The 20,714-nt window shown below is 38.1% G+C and overlaps 3 protein-coding genes across 13 annotated transcripts in view; 2 read left to right on the top strand and 1 right to left on the bottom strand.

Annotated features, from left to right (window-relative positions):
• coro2aa (coronin 2Aa) overlaps positions 1-5,132 on the top strand; it is a 30,453-nt gene extending 25,321 nt beyond the window's left edge. For all 9 annotated transcript variants that reach the window (XM_068589036.1, XM_068589034.1, XM_068589031.1 and 6 more), the window contains 4 exons: positions 720-832; positions 947-1,037; positions 1,521-1,780; positions 2,317-5,132. In XM_068589036.1, coding sequence (XP_068445137.1) covers positions 720-832; positions 947-1,037; positions 1,521-1,780; positions 2,317-2,457 — 605 coding nt within the window. In that variant the 3' untranslated portion in view covers positions 2,458-5,132. The remainder of the gene's footprint in view (positions 1-719; positions 833-946; positions 1,038-1,520; positions 1,781-2,316) is intronic.
• Positions 5,133-8,076: 2,944 nt separating this feature from the next.
• anp32b (acidic (leucine-rich) nuclear phosphoprotein 32 family, member B) lies at positions 8,077-15,056 on the bottom strand. 2 transcript variants are annotated; one of them, XM_068588880.1, is made up of 7 exons: positions 14,837-15,056; positions 12,204-12,353; positions 11,987-12,109; positions 10,961-11,153; positions 10,204-10,352; positions 10,043-10,106; positions 8,077-8,767 (listed from the first exon to the last, which is right to left on the bottom strand). In XM_068588880.1, the coding sequence occupies exons 1-7, from the start codon at positions 14,888-14,890 to the stop codon at positions 8,688-8,690; spliced, it is 813 nt and encodes a 270-aa protein (XP_068444981.1). In that variant the 5' UTR covers positions 14,891-15,056; the 3' UTR covers positions 8,077-8,687. The 2 variants fall into 2 exon arrangements, with proteins under 2 accessions (XP_068444981.1, XP_068444980.1); XM_068588879.1 differs by having other exon boundaries at positions 8,077-8,770; positions 14,837-15,054.
• A 2,484-nt stretch (positions 15,057-17,540) lies between these two features.
• hemgn (hemogen) lies at positions 17,541-19,665 on the top strand. 2 transcript variants are annotated; one of them, XM_068589259.1, is made up of 4 exons: positions 17,541-17,675; positions 18,018-18,108; positions 18,540-19,123; positions 19,226-19,665. In XM_068589259.1, the coding sequence occupies exons 1-4, from the start codon at positions 17,612-17,614 to the stop codon at positions 19,336-19,338; spliced, it is 852 nt and encodes a 283-aa protein (XP_068445360.1). In that variant the 5' UTR covers positions 17,541-17,611; the 3' UTR covers positions 19,339-19,665. The 2 variants fall into 2 exon arrangements, with proteins under 2 accessions (XP_068445360.1, XP_068445362.1); XM_068589261.1 differs by having other exon boundaries at positions 18,018-18,096.
• The last annotated feature ends 1,049 nt before the right edge of the window (positions 19,666-20,714 follow it).

A 20,714-nucleotide genomic window follows, 5' to 3' on the forward strand; every position in this document is an offset into this window, starting at 1 on the left:
TGACTCTCTTTCACCTGTAAGCAAAGCGGCTGTGCAAATAAGGCTGCAATATTTGAATAGCCAAACCGGCTGATCAAGGTGAAGCTCACATGAAGTGACATGCAGTTAGACGTGCACTCACTTTAAACTATAAACTCAAAACAAGAATGTAGTGAAATGAAAGACGTTTAGATCCTAGTTGAAAATATTGCCATTTTTTTACAACCGTAGTTTCTACATTAAAGTCCTGCTGCAACAAATATGTCACTGTAACTATATGTCTTAGATTCTTTAGTATTTTACTTGCATGCTTTTTCACAGCTTGCAATCTAAGATTTTCATGGCCAATGATAACTTTTCTGTAATTATTGTGCATATGATAGTTAAGAACGTGAAACTTAAAAGCTGTCCAAAAATGTAAGAAAATGAATTTCAGCGTCATTTTAAAGCTCAAATGACCAGAAACAATCCATTTATTTACTTTCTTTACTGCACATGGTCCTGTGGGTATGATCTTGCATGATTTTTCCTTTGCAATATGAACACATGTGCACCTGTTGAAGGCCTTTTCAACAAAGTTAAAAGCATTATTCTCTTTCTTTTCAAGCCGTGACATGATTACATTACATTATATTTCTATTCTGTCTCGGTGTTCTCTTACATCTCTACCGTATCTCCGTCAGTCGGAACACTTTCTTTCTTTCTTTTTAAACTGCCTCGGCCTGTGTGTCTTCCTTCAGGTGTGATGCCAAAGCGAGGGCTGGATGTGAACGCCTGTGAGGTGTTCAGGTTCTACAAACTGGTGACAATCAAGAACCTCATCGAGCCTCTTTCCATGATCGTACCCCGCAGGGTGAGAGCACGTCCACTCACACAGACCACAAACACCACCGGATATAGTACGTCAAAGAAATTCATCCCCTTTGATTTGGTGTCTGCGTGAAATGTACTGTGCTTGTGGTTCTAGTCAGAGTCATACCAAGAAGACATCTATCCAATGACTGCTGGTAACAAGCCGGCTTTGTCTGCAGAGGAGTGGCTCAGCGGCATTGATAAAGGTCAGAAATAACGTATGCGTGACACATTAATGAATGTTGGCGAGGTCTCCAGGTCTGCTTGCAAACTGCTCCAAACTAAACCATGTGCAGGGTTCAAATATACCGAAAAAGAAAGAAAGTGACAAAAAGTTTTAATTTGGTATTGAGGTGACATATGCATGAAACATTTATAAAAATATGTAAAATAAACAACGTGATGTTTAATTGTTTGATAGAAACTCTTTACATATTGTATGCAAAACTGAAGTCTTACTGTTTAAATGTTCATGAAATACTATATTCATAGAAATCTAAGACTATAAACCATATTTTGAGTTCCTACTTTAATTTAAAAGGTTGTTTTTTAAACGTAGCTGGTCAAGGTACTTCATGTAACGGCAGGTAGATTTAATTTATAACAATTCATTAGGGTTAGCCTGTGATAACATTTTAATCTCATTTAAAGATTCAGGATAGTTCAGCTCCTCTTCCTTTGTCGTCCAGGTCCGGTGTTAATGTCTCTGAAGCCGGGAAGCCAAGTCCCAGAATCATACTCAGAGATGAGCAAGGGGCGGGAAAACTCGCTGGACACTCGCAGGTCTCACAGCCGACCAGGCCTGCTGCAGCTGTCTTACATTCAGGACCAAGTGGGAACCAAAGCTGGCAAGGAGGACAACGGCAATACAGAGGACGACCGGAGTCGAACACCCGTCAGCAACGGAGAAGACATCGGTCTTTGCTCTCCGCCTAGGACAGAGAATGAGGTACAGGATGATTTTTTGTTGTTGTCATTCTTTGAGTTTAGTTTTCAAAAGCATGGTTCTAACCATGTCAATGTTATTTATTTACAACCGAGGTAATAACACTTCATGGGGAAATTATATAGAACTTTGTGTTTCCCATACATCCTACAGAAGAATTGTAAATGTGGCTTTAAGTTTTGTATTGTTCACAAACCCTGAAATTAAATAAAATGAATGATGTATGACGAGACTTGAAACTTAAATTTAAAAAACTTAGTCGTCACTTTGTTTGACGTTCATTTGGCATCTTTTCGTTAAAATAATGCAAATGCACTGTGAGTAGAAAATAAAAATATGAATTTAAACATAATATCCCAAAAACATTCAGAGAAGGCGGAGTAGTTTTCTAGTTCTGTCAGGCTGCGTAAACAAGCTGATTTTGAAAATGCGGATGTAAAGCAAAAAAAAAAGTATACATGTCTCCCCAGTCTCTAGTGAAAATCAAACCCTTGATATAAAGTATAACACAACATATTGTGCATGTGTTTTGTCCACAGCTGCGAATGAAGTTTCACAAGCAGCAGGAGGAGATCCGACGGTTGAGAGAGCTCCTTAACCAGAGGGACGTGCGCGTCAAACAGCTGGAGCTGGAGATTAAGAACATCAAAAACTCCCAGTCTCACCAGAGCTCACTCTAAGACTTGCCTGACCCACAGGGTCACCTCTACCTCCTTGAGGAACACATGCATTACTGTACAAACTTACTAACCCCATCTTCAAACCACAACACCTGTTCTTAGGGTCCCAACTCACCTCTTCACCTTTAGTGGGCCCTCCATACTCACTGCACATGTAGGGGTGATTTAAACCTGAACTTTTGTGTTTTCTGTCTGTTCCACACACGGTGCACATATTCTTTGTTCATGTACATACACTCAAACACTTGAGTCTCACCCAGGTGTAACATGATTTAAAACTATTTGCACCTGTTGACCTTGACCTTTCTTTTGTACGCTTCAAAGCTATGCAAGTTAATTGTAATTTTTTGTTTTTTATGCTCTTTGTAGCTGGAGATAAAACAGGATGTCTGTGCCTGACTTGACTGAATGGTGTGGCTAACTGCGTCTTTGAAAGTTGTTGCAGGGCAGGAGCAGACATCCTGTGTGATTGTGCGATAATGCAGAATTTATATTCTATGCTTGGTGATTGTTTTATTTCCAATATTTAAACTACTGTAAGTGGAGGTGGCTGTGGTGTTTTTAATGTGTGCTTGAATGTGTGCTTGAATGAGAGCGAGGCTAAATGAATGACAATATCATGATCTCAGCTTTGTTTCTGCATTCCATTGGGCTGCATTTGTTCTTATTTTTTAATGACTGGAAAATTGAAAATGAATCGATGTTTCACAGCAACTATTGTGTAAGCCAATCCTGTAACTGATGCCATGTAGCAGTTCTTACTTTTTATATTTATTTTAAAATACAGGCAAAGAAATAGTACCATTTGTTCAAGTACTTCATTTCTGATTGTAATTTTGCTAAATACAGCACGCAAACAGGACAAAAAGCGTGTTTTAATTTTCTTCTGAGGTGGAGTCACTATGAAGAACCTATTTAAAGCCATTGTAGAGTCGTGGTCCTGCACAACTTTTGGGTCAGTTTGTGCTCCACTAGTTTTCAGTTCTGATTGTATTTACTTCAATAAGGTTTCTTTTATTGATCTTTGTAAAAATCTGAAACATGACACTGGGATTTTGTATTCATATTTTAAACTGAAAGAGTATCTGCTTCTTGAGTTGATCGTAAAATATGAGCACATCACATCGCTGGTGAGTAATAGCTGGAGTTCAGGTGGGAGATAGGATATATATGGAGATGATAGAAATGTGTCTACTGTCAGAGATATCGCATAGTATCTGCTATATATCAAGTAAAATCTTAAATTAAATTAAGATATTATTTATATAACCCATTTATATGCAAGACCTGTAGTTGTTAAATGCTAACTCTAATTAGCTGGAAAAACAATCTCCATCTCATCTTTTACTCTCATATTCTGGAGCTTTAAACGGTTGAATGGTCTTCATTATTAAATCAAGTTTAGTGAGTAAGTGGCTCGGATGAGTTTTTTTTTTGTTTTTTTTTGGAAGATGACAAAAGGTTGATGTTTCAGTTTTAAAAGAAAAAAAACCTTTGTGAAATTACAAAGTCTGGATGAGGCCAGTTGAAGGGAAATTAGCTCAACAGGGAGACGGCTCTTCATCTCTTAAAATAAACATTTTACTTACATGTGACAAGGAAAACATCAATGTTTTGTTTTTAAATGCTTCGCTGTGAGGATCTGTTAATTTAACTGCAAAGACTTCAATGACCAAAATGTACACAAAGTCGCACAGAGCACTTAATAAAATCCCCCTTAATGGAATTAAAAAATATGTTTTCCCTCAAGGAACCTCTGAATTGTATTTATAGCTCATGCCGCCCTCACATCAGACCAGTTTCTCATATTAGTTGCCTTCAGATTTTAAGTATTAAATACGCATAGATGCTACAGAAGCACTAACACATATTCGGCAACACAAACAGTATAACAGTTAATTTTAAGATTACCACTCGGATACAACACAAATTATCACACATGCCTGCATTTATGTAGTCAGAAGCACAAGCACCCTAACAATATTCTAGATTTGGCTTGCGTTTCATGGCCTCTTGTGAAAGATGTAATGCATGGAAACTGCCACACCAACCCACGCACACACAGACACACTGACCTCAAAACAATTGTGGACCTTTTGACCTCTGGCAGGACCGTTCTAGCACAGCTTCATCTTTGGCTGACTTTTGTCCAGGAGCAGCAATGCCCTGGTTGTATTAAACTAACCACCAATGCTGTTGATGGATGAGTCTCAACACATTCCCACAGTGCACTGCTGTGCTTGCAGTAGACGTGGACTTGCTCAAGGGCTTATTTGGTTGTTTGAACATATCACAACTGTTGTAGATTGTACTTCCAAAGCCATTCCAACCAGCATAATCCTGTCTGTTTCCTTCAGAATTTATTCAAATGAATTTTTCTCTCATCCAAAACAATATTTTATTTGTATTTTTATATTTCAAGGGTCTCTCTGGAAATAAAAAAAAGGATGTACTGTCTGCCAAAATTGTGCATTTGAAGAACAGTCATTGGCTATCGTGGGAATTTGGTGCTCGATGCAGTTTATACCACAAATAAATACTGCATATCTCTCAATGAATAACAAAGCAGCTCCCATTCTTAAGTCAATTTCTTCAGCGCTGATTTCTAGGGACGAAACTTTTAACACTACACTGTCTTTCCTGCTGGCCCATTGCACTACCTGCGTGACCAAAAACTATTGACACTCACACTTTTCAATATTTAATAATACAAAAAACACTATGAAATAATCATATTGATAAATTGTTTCATAAAATAATTAATCTTTAATAAAATTGTACTTGATATTGTGAAAAGGTTTTTTATCATTCATTTTCATGATGGCTCAATTTTATTTGGTTACTATCTTTATTTAATTAAAGCTTTTATTTAAAATGTTCAATTCACAAAAGTTGTGTTATTTCATGATGGCATTTATCCTGATAACACAGTTTATGTTGAGTTTTATTTCATAATGTCACATATGTAGCATTACCTCATCTTTTAAGCTAGATAGCTCAACAACGGCAACCAAATTTAGCCTGTTAGCAAGAGTAACCATCATAGCATAACATACTTCTTGAGTGCGCATTTGATTGAGGACAGGCAAAATGCATTTCACTTCCACGTTAAACTGCAGAGTTATGCACCAAAATTGTTAACTTCACAAATGAGGACAGTGTAATTCCTGTGCTTTCTACAAGTTGTCCATCCTGAACTTCTGTAGCTTTTAGGTCTTAGCTTCACAAGGTGGCTATTGGTGTGCAGGCTACCCAGACCCAGCTAGCTCACGTGTGTAAGCATTGTTGGCTAGTTCCTGTTGTCCAGACTTTTTATTTTTTGTATGAGTAGTGTTTTTTTTTTCTCTGATGGTCTTATTTTTACAAAAGCAGAAGAGGTACAGTAACTATTAACTAGCTAGCTGCTACTACTACTTTCTCTTCATTTGGATTTTGAGTCATAAACCAAGGTCCCAATTCTGCCTTTGTGTTTTTTAATCAAAATAGTTACTGATTAATGCTTTTCATTTGTTTTATTGTTTCAGTTGGGGGGATAAGCACACACAACATGACAGCACCGACATCTTTTATTTTTGTGTCAACATCTTTGCTATGAGTTAGATCCAAGACCCAGTCAGTGAACTGGTCCTTGACGTTTGTGACCAAGTCAGGTTGTAAAAGCAAGACCTCTGATTGTATTTAATCAGGCAAGGGTGTATTTTATTGGTTATTATTTTAACTTTCAATTGGAAGAGGAAGGATGCTAATAGTAGCCTACTTCTTAGCCTGTGATACAAGTTTAATGATTCAATCTGTCTTCTTCAAACAGTAAGCTTATGTTGCGTCTAATTTAAAAGACATGGGCACTTGCATACAAAGAAGATGCTGTTGGTTGCATCAAGTGAAAGGAGGCTGCACAGTTGTGAAGCTTGACTCCAAGTCTGGATATTTTGACCGTCCATCTAAGTGAAGCACTAAATTGCAGGAGTACTTCTTTAAATGTATTTGATAGATTTTTAATTTGATGTTTGTAGTTGTAAATTACACTATTTAAAGGATATGGTATGACTCTAAGGCAACAGAATAATGAACTCACTGCCAGCTAGATCAACAAATATCACTCGTATATTTTGATATTCGTGGTGTACCACCCATGTGCCTGTGCAACTAGAGTATCATTTTGATGTCCAATTGTGATACATTATAATTAATTATGAACAATAAGCATTGGGAGTGGAAAAGGAAAGTTGTTTCTTGACATTTTTTTTTCTTCTCCAAATTATTTTATGACTTAATCACATTGTTCTGCTGAAGTAATGATTATTTTGCTGTACTAAAAATTGTAATATATACATCCTCATTCTGCGGTTTTATTATTAATGTGGCCAATATTAAGAAAAACATCTCAACAAAATCTAACGTTTAACATCTAACATTGTTCATCAGTACATGATTGCCTGAGTTGTGTTTAAAATAAAAAAGGGCCCTAAATGAAGCAGGAGCCTGGAGAAGATCCACAACCATAACCTCTTTTAGAAACAAATTGGTCCTCATAAGCACTGTAATGAAATTTAGTTGCTATTGTTGGGCTAAATGGTAAAAATAAAGAAGTTGCAGACCAGTGTTTTCCGTCTCAGTGTAACATTATTGTTTCTGAAATGTATAATAACTACATTTTGTTTCAGAATATTTTCTGTTATATATATTCTATTAACTTTAATGGGGAAATTCCTTAATCATAAGTTCTCAAGTCTGTCTTAAAGCAATACTCACATTCCCAATATTCCAATTTACTCTCCAAACAGTCACAAGATAAGGTAATTAATTTATTAACAAGATACGAAAGAAGAAAACATACTTTAATTTTGATATAACAAAATGTTTTTTGTCTTATCTTTATTCTTGTGAGATCCTCAACATTTCAGCCTCTGAAAGGATACTTAAATTAAACAACCAGCAAAGATTTGACAGCTCACAGCTCAGAGCCCTAATGAAGGCTGTGATGAGGAGTCCCCCAAGCAGACGTTGCTTTGTCAAGGGCTTAGCCACTTTCCTTGGCCATAATGGCCATGAAATGATGCTGTCCAATGTTAGAGTTGGGGGCCAAAATCAGCCATTCTAATTCTGTGCAAAAAGGCATTCAGCCAAAGCTAATATGAGATTTTGGCAGTCGGAGTTGGTCAAATTAAGTGAATATTCTCGAGTCCTTAAAAAAATATCACTTTTGTTTTCATACTAAAAACACAAACACTTAATTTAACTTGGTCAGACTGCAAAAGCCTTATACAGTATTAGGAATGGGTGAATTTCAGAAAGCATTTTACACAGAATAAGATGGGGGACACAGAATTTGTCCCCTATCTCTTACATTGGATGCACTAGAAAAGGGTATGGTGAGGGGTAATGTTACAGCGACTAATGGCTATTTCCGCTTACAAATTGGAGAAGAGTTATTGTATCAAGGGAGACTTGTAAAAAAAAATTGAAATAATCAAAGCTTATTTTTAAGACTAGACATAAAGCTTTTCTGTGGACTACAAGTCACAATCAAAATACACAGCAAAGGGTGGGTGATGTCATTGTCCCTTTTCGTTCATTTTGGGACCCCAGAAAACAAAGGGAGGAAGAGAGAAAAGCACAAAATGTTAACATTTTATTTACAAAGTTGTTTTTTTTTGTCATACAGAAAGTAAAAATGTAGCTACAACCTTGATTTGTGCAACAGGCGGCCACACTAAAAATCATGGCTCGCTGGTTGCACAGCTGCTATAGCAATAATTTTATTGGGAAAAATAAGGAACAGAACAAAAAATAATAAAAGACAAAAATAAATTGAGAAATAATAAACCCAACAACAAAAAATTATTCATCCAACAAAATATTAAAAGCACAGACCCAAAACTAGATACCAGTCCCAAAGTCCTCACACGGGAATACATAAAGAGGGATCGACAGTGAAATTGTGGAATGCTGAGTGCTGGGCTGCCTGAGAACCTCTGGGCCGTGGGGTGGGTGTGGTGGAGGAGGGTGCTGGGTGGCTCTCAGTTCCATGAGGGGGAGGAGGGAAAAAAAAGGGTGTGGCAGCTCCACTCGGCCCACCCATCCGGTACAGTCTTGCCCCATAAAAAGAGCTCAGAGCTGGGGGGGGTAGACATGGATTACAAAGGCGGGTGTGAGTTGTAGAAGGGCGGACGTTCGGGTTTGTGGGAGAGGAAGGGTAACTCGGTAGGCTCTCATTTTCAGTTTTGCTCTTAATCGTCGTCTTCATCATCATCATCGTCGTCCTCATCCTCTGGGTCTCGCTTTCTCTTCTCCCCTTTGGCAGTTTCTGCTTCTGGGGGCAAAGAGACAATCTGAGTCATTGTCATGTGCCAAAACCACACACTTCCATTTCAGCAAAACAGTGAACATTTCATAATCCATTGCAGGCACAACAACAAAACTCAGTCCAACCCTTTAATCAAGCAGGAATCATTTGTTGTTATTTTTTTTTTTTACGCATTCTACATGTAATATAGTCTTTACGCATTACATATCTTACACAGGGTTCTTTACTTATATTACAACAACTTGCATCTTTCAGCATAATCAATCTTCTCGTAGGATCTTAGAGGGTGTGCTTATCATGTGTTGCTGTCCCTAAATGATATGTCACAACATAAGGAGCTGGAAATAAATGGTGTCAGATATGCATCTTCAGTATTGACATTGTTCAGGATTCAACCTACCGTCCCGAGATGTTTTACACTGACAAGCTCTAAGCCTTAAGATATATTAACACTCAAATATTTTATATTATTGATTTAACTGTAGCATTTTATTTTACTTATATTATGGATAGTCAGTGATGGGCAATCCCTGTGGAAGCCACTTGATAATGGCCTGTGAACTCTCCTGTACAGTCAGTAAACAGAACTACCAGCAGGTGTCATATTATTCCTGATATCCAGTTTTTCTTGGTCATTATCAAGTGCACCCACATATGTACTTACCAGTCTATGCACACATTACTTTTATTTTAAGCTGCAGATTATGTACAAACATACAATTTTAAATCTGAAGGACACTGTCCTTACTCTGCCATGCTGCCTTCCCATTAATAGCAAAATAGCTTAATTTCCAAACCTGGACATCAGCTGTTTAAAATATAATAAAATATGCAGAATTATATTGCACTTTAATTTTAAAGTAAAAGTACACACAAATATGAACATTTGAGAAGATGTGAAATATTTTGGACTTAACAGTAAACACACTTTTGACTCACTTTTAACATTAGTACATTTTGTATACAGCCAGATGTATTTGTATCAGTGGATTACAGTCTCAATCTGCAGAATTCATTGTCATACTTCTTTGACTGTTTAATAAAGAAACATCGGTCTAACCCAATCTGGCAGTATAAGTAATATCCCACATCTCAGGTCATTAAAAACATAAACCAGTTCTTGGTCGAGTGCCGGGTTTAGAGTTGAGATATGACGAGAGATGGTGAGTGTTGTACTTATACTAATAGTTAGTTAAAATAAGTTTGAGGTGCTCTGGGTTCGGATGCATTTTGGATATGTAAAGAGAATGTTGTTAAACTATGTCAAATGGTACATACCGTCTTCGTCATCATCAAAGTCATCTTCTTCATCTACTTCACCGTCCTGAGCAAAGTCTTCCTCCTTGGTAGACAAAATGTTGTAAACGGTTAACAAACAAATTAATAAATCCCAACTCCTTGCGAGAAGATTTTCTGCCAAATATGTATTATATAATTACCTCATCTTCTCCGCTGACCTCATCATCGTCTTCTTCTCCTTCAGCTTCCGCTTCTCCTTCTCCCTCTACCTCCTCTTCATCTTCCTCGTCATCCTCTTCCTCGTCAAAGTCCTCCTCCTCACCATCCTCATCTTCCTCCTCCTCTCCCTCTGCAATTACAAAAGCAACAACTATCGGTCAACCGTAGACAAAATGGAATTGTGCTGTAATCGACGTCCAGCAGTTTTAAAGTGAGCGACACAGATAATTAAAGCGTGTTGCAAGGAAAATCAAAACAAAGTGCAGACAGGCAGCCATGAGTCGGTTGAAGTGTACTTTTCAGATTTATATAAAAGCACAGATACAGAAGAACGTTCCAGGCAACTGCAATAAGACTTTATAATAAATCCCCTCTGGCCAGATCCTCCCTCAATTGAATCATCAATAAGCCATAGGACCACACTCACTGTATATACTTCTAATTCACTGTATATACACTTGCATTTTCTTTATTATTTAATTTTCTTAAATGAATATGTTCCACTCCGCTATTTTAGTGTATTGTATATATTGAGTATTTCCCATACTTAATATTTGTATGTTTACTATGTAACTTGCTTGCTGCTGCCACAAACAGATTCCCTCTGGGGATGAATAAAGCATATATCCATCCATCTATTGAGCAGTATTTTCATCTCCTATTGCTATCTTTCCAGCTACTGTGGACTTAAAGATCAGTAAAGCAGGAAAGACCTACGATATTGGATGAATTTCTTACCTTCGTCTTCATCATCATCTACGCCGTCTCCGTCCGCCTCTCCGTCAGAGTCAGAGGCTTCTCGGTCCTCCATGTCATAGCCATCCAGGTAGGTGAGCTGAGGCAGCAGCTTGAACACACTCTCTCTGTAGTCATTCAGGTTTGTCACTTCACAGTTGAACAGGTCCAAACTTTTCAGGTTAACCAGCTTTTTCTGTTGATCAAATTTGGCAAAAAACTGTGATGAGAAACATATCTGATTCTGCATGTCAGTTTAAGGGTTAAAGCAACTAGTTTATCAAGTGTCTGTGTGTGTGTGTTGTGTGTGGTTGGCTGATACTGTATTCACTGTAAAAATGTGTCAACCAGTGAATATTTTGTAATAGCATTTATACAAAATTAGTTATCTTTTTAGTATCTGGTTGTATTTGGATGGCGTTAGCAGAACCACTTTGATGCAATGCCAGATTTAGAAGATTTTCCATCAATGTGATGCATTACTTTGGTTTGTAGGTACTTAATTCTCTGGATTAGAGAATGAGTTTCTCAACTAAATTTACAGTTTCTTGCACCCTTAACTAGAAGAATGCTGTATGCAGTTTGCTCAACTCAATTGAAATGTGTATAAGAATCATGTTTGAAATTCATATTCTGTAAGTGGTTATTAAATGTGTGAATTGTAAAAGGAGGATCTGTGCTGAACCCTTTGGAAGGTCAGTTGCAGTGGATGTTGATTCGAATAACGGAAAGCTTAAATATTTATATCTGAACATACAAAAAGCCTTGCTAAAATTAGAAATTCATATTTTATTTGCTGTTGGTCGAGAAGAGTTCATTACTGTCTATAATAATACATTGTTTGCGTGACAAGAATGTGTATAAATGTGTGTGCTTTGTCTAATAATGGATACGGCATGAACATGATACAAGATAACAAAAGGTCCCATGTATGCACAAAACTAAGACAGAGTTAACACATTATGTGGGCATGCAGATGGATATGATTTGTATGTCCATGTTGTTTCTAACATATATTAAAACACATACCAACGGTTCCAATGTGCTAATGTCTTTCAATTTGTTGCCACTCAGGTTTAGATGTGTGAGGTTGGGTAGTTTCTCTGCTAAAACATCAAGGCCACCGCTGATTCTGTTGTCACTCAACTCCAGCTGAAAGATGGGAGAAGGAAATATTATTCCAGCTGACATTTTGTCACAATTCAGCTTTTACCTGGAAAAAAGAAGGTGAAACGTAATGTTTTACCTTTTTGAGTTTTCCTAGTTTGGGCAAGTTGGAGACTGACATTAAGCCAACATTTATCAAACTGAGGAATTCCAGGTTGACAAACTCAGCTGTGAGGCCTTCGATTTTTCCTTCAACTGATCGACAATTGTCAAGGACAAGTTCTCGTACCTGAAATAAAGAAAAGTATAACATATCACATAAAAACAAGTTTTACACATTAAGTGAAACAACACTAATAATGATCATTTATTCTAAAACAACAAAAATCATATATAAATGGCTGTGCACTGTAGATATAGTGGATATACAGCATTGTAGCTCGGATCCATCTGTTTATTTGTGTTAAATATATACTATTCTAACTAACCTTAAAATAATATAAATATTTCTACCATAAGGCAGGTTTGCAAATTCTTTTCTAAAACAAGAGAATGTAATTATATTTTTCTTAAACAATCTGCCAGACAACATAACGTGCTGAACAATGGGGATGTTGTTGTTGAGAAAAATGGCCCTTTGCTGTGAGTAAAGTAATCTAAAATGTATTTTGTAGTTGCTCTAAAATGTTACAAAACAAGTCCTGAAGGCGGAGTTAGTTCGAGTCGGTTAAAGCTAACACCGGTTGCGCAATTCAATGTTGGAGAAAAACGTTGCAAAAAAAGTTGGTGGCAAACGTCAAAGATCAGGATTTCTCAAGTATAAACCCAGAAACGGATACTGTGTCTCCGTCTAAAATCGCTCGTGTGCCCAACGTATCCGAGCATGTCGGGTAATATACAGATTTAATTGAAAAGACGAAGAATCAACACTGTAGCTTTCACCTGGCCTGGTGATGCATCCACTAATGACAAATGCAATGATTTTTTTAGTGAGCTAGGTTAGCTTGCTACAGGCTAGCCATTGCCCCTTTTAAACGCTGCCGTTCAGCAGAGGAGCAGCTACAGAGGTCTGTCTGCCCGCCATTAGCCAACCCAACAGCAACGGAAAGGATTGCGAATACACCCTTTGTACAGAGTTTCTTTTTTTTCTTTCTCCGTAAAACCAGCTTTCATTTGGGAAGCGGAGTATTCCTTGTCGTCGAGCGAACGACCTATATTGCCAATTTGTTACAGGGCACAACGTCGTTTTTCAGGTCGAAGTGGCGAAGGAAATATACTGAGAACGGAAATTTAGTAAAAACAAAGATGGAGACAGTTCCTTTCTCCCAGAGCTTCAAAGACGACAGAATGACAACATGGCGATTCCTGAGATACAGTATGCAGTTCTCTGAACACTTCAATGGCGAAGCAGCTAATTTTAACGAGTAATTATCGTGACTTTACACGTTATCAAAGTTATTTTTCGGTGTTAAATCAGTTTTTATTTTATGCATGAGTCGAGAGGACACGCCGACCGTCGAGTTTCTGGCTGCCCACGCATCAAGCGCGGTGCACCGGATCTCCGTGTCATTGAAGCAGGCTCGGTTAACGAATCCACCGGGCAACATATTGACACGTTTCGTTGCAAACAACGACGAGTTTAGCTTTGCTTACAATAACTGAACGAAAGAATAGTTGAGTTTCTGACGTTTTTAAGTTTACGACAGGGTATATTTTGTTGTCTTTGTACAGTGGGGGGTAATGTGGCGGGAACAAAAACACAAAGTTTAGCTAGATGGCTGTGATCTGGGTGACCGGATCATCTGATCACCAGACTTCATTAAATAAGGGCAACATTTAGCCGAGCGATTTTGGGGTAACGTCAACGGAGCTTGCTGTACAAAGTGTGGACGCTATTTTTTTTAGGGGGGGATAAACCGCTGCACACTTTCCATTTAAAAAAAACTTGCGAATCGCAGGAGCTTAAACGTGGCTTTAGACAAGCAGCGATCACACGACATAGGAGGCTATTTTCTAGATTGTGTAAATATCAACTGGCTTTGGTGATTGTAACAGGGGCTTAACGTTAAGTGGTCAAGGTATGGATGACTCGTGAATCAAGTGACTGTTTTTTTTTGTTGTCGCTGCTGAATCTGGCCATTTGATATTAACGTACTCTACATACATTTTCATAACTCGTGATCACCGATGGCCCGCTTCACATGCAACAAAAACTCATTTTGTTTTTTTTTAGTCACGGACGTCTTGGGAGTTGTAAAGAGCATTTGTAACAAAAAAGCGCCCCATTTTAGCAGTTATGCTAGCAGCAAACATGGCTCCCAGGGTATAAAATTTACCGCTCTGTGAATGCCGACCGCGGCGCAGGATGCACATTTGCTAATATATCAGCGTAAAAAAGAAGTTTACTAATTGTGCGAGTCCAGTCGGATCGTGTGTGTGTGCACCGCTGGCCAAGGAGGCTGCGAAACGGTTAAAGCACTGCAATAATGCCAGCGAGCTGAGGAATCGCCGTTTCAAAGTAACGATTGAATAACGTTGTAGCTTTTCTCCTCTCATTGCCCCTATACGCCCAATCCAGAGCCGTATCAAGGATTAAGCTTGTTGTGCGAGTGTTTTCCGCCCCATTATAAAGCAGAAACATTTCATCAAAAACCCATGTGGTCACCATTACGTTAGCCACACAGGTCACTCGCAAAGCAAAAAAAAAGTAGCAAGCAGGCTAGCGAGGCTAGCCAGAAAACTAAGGGTTGGTTTTTAAAAAGCACGACTCACATCAGACGGTGTCCTGTTTCTTAGCTCCAAGTGGATCCTCTTTTTCATGTCCATCTTGCCCTATGAAAGTAAAACTTTTCTCTCTTGGGTTTTGGTGGGATCTTCAGTCCAAAGGCAGAGATGCCCTAATGGAGGGAGAATATAGGACTGTATAATGAACTGAGCCAAACGCTAAGTTAGTCGGAGAGAGGAGAAACCATGGAGGGAAACGGGACTGAAACAAAATATATGCTCAACAGCGCCATCTACGTCCAGAAACGCCCATCGCCCCTATAAAGGCATTGCAGTCACAAAACATGACGCTGCCCCGAAACAGTGCTATGGTGCAATTTATTTCTGCAAGGAAAGTGCTGTACTATGTTTAGTGAAGTCCAGAGCGTTTTTGTCTGTAAAGTCGGTTTTATTACATGAACGCAGTCCGCATTATGGGTACAGTGTACGGAGAATACCATTCAACCAATTAGACGTCGATAAAGTAGGTCATATGGTCAACTTTGTTTATCTGCCTAACTTATGGGTTCGTAGCTTGAAAACATCCCCACGTTTCATGTATTAAGCGTTATATTGTTATGGTTTCACATCGAATGAGTAAATGAAGCGAATGTATTAACATAAACAAATCGCGTTTTGATTAGTATTATTAGAAACCTGTTGCCTTCCTTTGTTTGTCACATGCATAATTGTAAATGTAGCCCAGACGATGGTGAATTCATGATCCCTGTGACCATTTTGATCAATAAAGTACAGAATGGATAAATGGTGTGGTGCTTTTGGTTTATAAATGCCAGATTCCTTTAACGTTTGGACACACTGCGAGAAAGGAGGGGTGTGTTTGGTTTGCAGTAAAGAGAGCATTGTATATGCACATGGAGAGTAGGGCAACCCCCTCAAACCTCACCCCCCTTTACTTCCTGAGACACCAGAGCCCTCAAGTAGAAGTCTACTGAGTAGGAGGTGTTGCCCTTTATATATTGAAATATGAATCACTAATTATACTCTTCCTTATGGTAAAACTATTAATATTATTTTAAGGTTGTTTAGAATAGTAAAGATTTCACACAAATAAACATGGATCCAGGCTACAATGCTGTACATTCACTATGTCTACATTATCCAAATAGCCTTTGGCCTTGTTCAAGTTATGTGTTAATAATATATGTGTATATAAATCAATGTTTAGTATAGTAGAAAATGTACACCAGAAGATGGCACTGTGTTATCTACTTTGATGTTGTTCTAATAAATTGCATTGTGCAACATTAGGGCTGTGTGAGTGACGGCCTTTACTGCGTGTGGTTGTAGCAGTAATGCTGATAATAATCTGTCAATTGTAAATATGTGCATGGAAGCAGTCCAGTCTTGTGTCTGTCACCAGCTGGAGCCTTAACTGCAGCTTGTGGTCTTTTTAATGCAGCTGGCAGTTGACCTTGATACTGAAGGTGCTGCTCAATGTTCAAGGTAGTTTAAATGTCTGTGTGTGTCTGTGTCAGTGTCTGTTTGACTATAACAATGGGACAGTTTGTTCATCTCAGTCAGTGTATCCCAGAGAAGGAGGTTATAATACTTGGCATTGTATGGTCTTCCAACTTGTCTGCAGTCAGATAAGTTCATCCATAAAGACTGCACAAAACAGATGGTATAGTTCAAGATTTAAACATAGTTCTCTTGCTGTAATTTTCGGAATTGAGTGTGCATCGCAAGAAGCTCCTTGAGTTTAACTGAGAGACCCTCAACATTTCCCCTACAGTGCTGGAGGCAATTGGCAGTTCAGTGTTATTTACTCTGCTGGACAGCTTCTTTTTCTGAGTGGCTCAAACACACACATCAATGTGCTCGGAGAAGATTGAGAACACGCCCCAACTGAGCAGCTCTCCATCTGTGAGATAAGATGGGTATGCCTCCACTCCGGTTGAAGACACGATTTCTTGCTGGGTCTCAGGCTGTCTGATGGCTTTGCAACACAGCAACCTACCCAGAGTACTTTATTACATATTGCTTCATTCAACAAAGACAGTTTTTAGTATGTTAATTGGTAATTATTGTTATTCAGGCAAAAAAAAACACAGGGATTTGAAATATCGGCTCATTTATTTCTTATTCAGAACTTAATTTAACTGTAGAACTGTGTTGTGCCTGCCAACGATATTTGGTAATTTAGACAATGAATAATTGTTCATATAAATTCAGTCAAAGCATATTTCTGCCATTGCTAAGCAACAATGACATTTCAGCTTCACTATCAGCTGCTGGCTTGCATATACACATGCATGTAAAACAGAATATTTTTATTTTCCTATTAGTTTACTGGTTTAATTAAGACAACATTTAAGTCTAATAAGATAAATACTTTATTATTTCCCCCTTCATCTCATACATAAGTTATCCCTATCACACACTGCCCTCACTTGCTCCAGTCACTTTTCTCTCTCTCTCTCTCTCTCTCTCTCTCTCTCTCTCTCTCTCTCTCTCTCTCTCTCTCTCTCTCTCTCTCTCTCTCTCTCTCTCTCTCTCTCTCTCTCTCTCTCTCTCTCTCTCTCTCTCTCTCTCTCTCTCTCTCTCTCTCTCTCTCTCTCTCTCTCTCTCTCTCTCAATGCTGTGCCAACTCCTCCAGCTTTTAAAATACGATAAGACCAAAGAGGCAAGACCTCTTCCAGCACTATGGTAATGGTTAACCAGATAATTCATTTAGGGGTGGGAAAAGAAAACAGTCAGAAGTTATTCTGTCCTCTTTTCGGCGCCTTCAAAGATTTGAATTCATTCATAGCGGGACGCAGAATGGAGGAGACGTTGCAGCAAGAGAAACCAGAGTTGGAATATCAACATTCAAATGAGGACCAAGGTAACTTTTAAGATTTACTTCTCTTCTTTAAAAAAAAAAAAATGAAGTAGGCCTATTTCAGTATTTCCACAGTTGAGTAAGCCGGGTATTCATTTGCATACGGTGTGATATCTTTTGGTCAACTCAGACAGAAATACTTTAATCAACAACTCAGCTACTGTTACTGTTAACAATCTTTCTGTGTTTCAAACCCAAGTGTGGAAATGTTTTAGTCAATCACTTGCCCAAGTGAAGCTAGAAGATTTTTTTTTTCAGAACCACAGCTTTCTACACCAGCAGTCACCTTACACATTTGCTGGTCGTGTGTAAAAAGTACTGCTCTTTGGTTTCTCTGTTTCGTAGGGGGGATCCATCGTCGTTTGAGGGACAGGAATCTTATCAGGAAAAGAAAAGCAGAAGCAGAAGAAAAGGAGACTAACCAGTGGGTTTTTGGGTAAATTCGAAGAAAGGATTAGCCAATGTTAGTGCAGTGACCTATGTTTACAGCTATCTTCATTTGGAGTAACCATCATAGGTTTTGCAGTGCAGACAATATCTACAGTGTAACCCCATAACCATGTAGAGTACAAATAGAAAGTTTAGCATCAGAATTGTCAAATAAGGCTTTATTAACCAAACTTGCTTCTATACAACACTCTACTTCACAATGTACGGTTAAATCGTTATCAGCTCTCGAGCTGCTTATCACTCCTCTGCTTTATATGGAATATGGCGCAAGAGTAAACTAAAGGTTACTCTTGTGTTTCTATTGACGCCCCAGATTCAGGTCAAGGACTTTGTACTATTAGCTGTGCAAAAGTATCGCAAAAAGCTGTATCAATGCCCACTGTTATGAGGTTGATTGCATTTGTTGTACTCATTCAGGGTTCAGAGCCAGAGGAAAAAACCCAGGCCAGAGAGTAGCATAAAGAGGAGAGGGAGGCCCAAGAAGAACGAGCCCACGCCGGAGATCTCTACCATTCAGGAGGAAGCAGTGCCTCAAGAAGCTCCTGCGTTGGTGGTCCCTGAACCTGCAGAGATCATCCCAGATCAAACACCAAGCTCTCTATCCCCTTTATTTGATGTGGAATCACAACCTTCATCTGTCCCCGCTGCCCCTGTACCTCGGCCACTGTTTCAATCCATCCAAACCTCCATCTTTGCTCCTACTCTGACTTCTCCAGCGTCAGTTAAGCCGACTCCAGACCCTTTTTCACTCTCAGCTCTTGTTCCATCTCCCGTCAAAGTTCCAGATATGGCTCCAGTCCCTTTTCCAGATTCAGCTGCAGCTCCAGATGTTGTTCCAATCCTGACTCAAGCTTCTGCTGCTGCTGCTGCAGCTCCTTTGCAGGAGGAGACCATCTTCACAGAGTCACAATGCAGGGAGGCCCTTGACCAGGTCCTGATTAGGGACCTGGGTGCTGATGAGGAGGACGTCACATCAACTCAAGACAAAACACCCAATGAAGGTATTAAAGAGGAGAGTTCGACTGCAAGGAGAACGAATGGTGTGGAAAATATTTGTCATTATTCGTCTTGATATTAATTCTTTTCTTGTTTGTTTTTTCTAGATTTGATTGGGGCATCGTCGAACAACGTACCTGAGCAAAACAAAATGTTCTCAATTCCAACTCTGTCCCCAACGCCTCCTCCACAAAAATATTTCCCAGATAATTTGTTCTAATTTTCTAAAACACATTTTTCGGCTCAGACTTTCTTCTTTTCCGATCACAGTTTGTGTCAAAGTATTATTTGGTTCAGGTGCATCCTGTTGGTTAAAGAGAACAAACATACTAAGCATTTGCTTTGCTTTTTTGACAAATGTATCAATTCAAAACTAACATGTATGCTTATTTATTCTGTTTTGTTCTTCACTGCAAAACTCATGAATTTCATTTTGTATTTTGCATTCAGTAAAAAGCAAATTTTGCCTGCTTTCAATTACGACTGAATTGTATACATTATTGGGATGATGTGTTTTGTAATTATGTGATTATAGAATTGTGTAAAAAGTTGCTAATAAAATACCTGCTTATAGTAATCTGAATGTGGTCATACTTGTCTTTATTATTAGAAATATATGTTCAATGATACATTGATACAATAGGTTTTATTGGAGTTTTTGTATTTTGTTTTTCAATTATGTCCAAATTTTACTCTGATAAAATACAAACATCCAATACTTTCCCTGATTGATCTATTAAAAAGTATATTTATTTATTGCTTACAGTGTGAACATAGTATATTAATTATTTGGCTGGTATAACCACAGTTACTAAACCATAATATAAAAATGCTCCATTAGAACTGAAAGTCCTGCATTAAAAATGAAAATGATGATCAAAAATGTATTCAAAGCATTAAAAATAAAAGTGTTCATTATACAGCAGCGTAATTGTATTATACATAATAATGAATTTTAGTATTTTATCATTATAGGTGCATTACTATGTAAGCAAAATTGGAATGTTTTGCTGGCAAGGTCGAGCCAATTTTAACAATTGTAATACACTTCATTATCGGATGATCTTATTCTTTATATATAGTTTATCTGTAGAGCGAAAAGGTGTCGGATAAGAGCAGGACAATAGTTCTGTCCAAAATGTAGAATTTAAATACCATTGACTGTATATTGTACGATTATCTGTCAACTATTCAGTCTGTATTCATAAATAAAGCTTAATGAAAAAAAGAGAAGAAAACGTGGCGGGTGACATTACTCTTGGTTGCCCTCTGCTGATATAAAACATGCAGTCATTCCAGCATGTGATGTTTATTTAGCAATGTTGGCTATATTTGATGAAACTGCTATATTTGCGTATTATTTCATTAAATAAAATACTGTGCTGTAAAATAAATAAAGCATAATCAAACATGTAACGTGGGCTGCAAAACTGATTCAAATGTTATTACTTCTGCAACATTCATACGTAATCTATATGTATCGGATGCAAGTCGAGTTTTCTACCTACATGAACGTTACAACTTACAATGTACAATATACACAATAAGGTATCGAAAGATAAAGTCCCCCTGCTTAGATTAGTTGTGTTGACACCT

This window comes from Clinocottus analis, unplaced genomic scaffold (assembly GCF_023055335.1).
Source record: "Clinocottus analis isolate CAN_PGR_092001 unplaced genomic scaffold, fCliAna1.0.p SCAF_22, whole genome shotgun sequence".
NCBI classification, from domain to species: Eukaryota; Metazoa; Chordata; class Actinopteri; order Perciformes; family Cottidae; genus Clinocottus; species Clinocottus analis.

Bases quoted from the DNA above. Each gene is read 5' to 3' on its own strand.
- anp32b (XM_068588879.1), bottom strand. From the start codon at position 14,890: ATGGACATGAAAAAGAGGATCCACTTGGAGCTAAGAAACAGGACACCG. The intron at 10,353-10,960 runs GTAAGAAATTCA...TTGTAATTGCAG, and splicing joins AGATGATGATGAAGACGAAG to AGGGAGAGGAGGAGGAAGAT. The intron at 10,107-10,203 runs GTAATTATATAA...TTGTCTACCAAG, and splicing joins AGGTCAGCGGAGAAGATGAG to GAGGAAGACTTTGCTCAGGA.
- hemgn (XM_068589259.1), top strand. From the start codon at position 17,612: ATGGAGGAGACGTTGCAGCAAGAGAAACCAGAGTTGGAATATCAACAT. The intron at 18,109-18,539 runs GTAAATTCGAAG...GTACTCATTCAG, and splicing joins ACTAACCAGTGGGTTTTTGG to GGTTCAGAGCCAGAGGAAAA. The intron at 19,124-19,225 runs GTATTAAAGAGG...TGTTTTTTCTAG, and splicing joins AGACAAAACACCCAATGAAG to ATTTGATTGGGGCATCGTCG.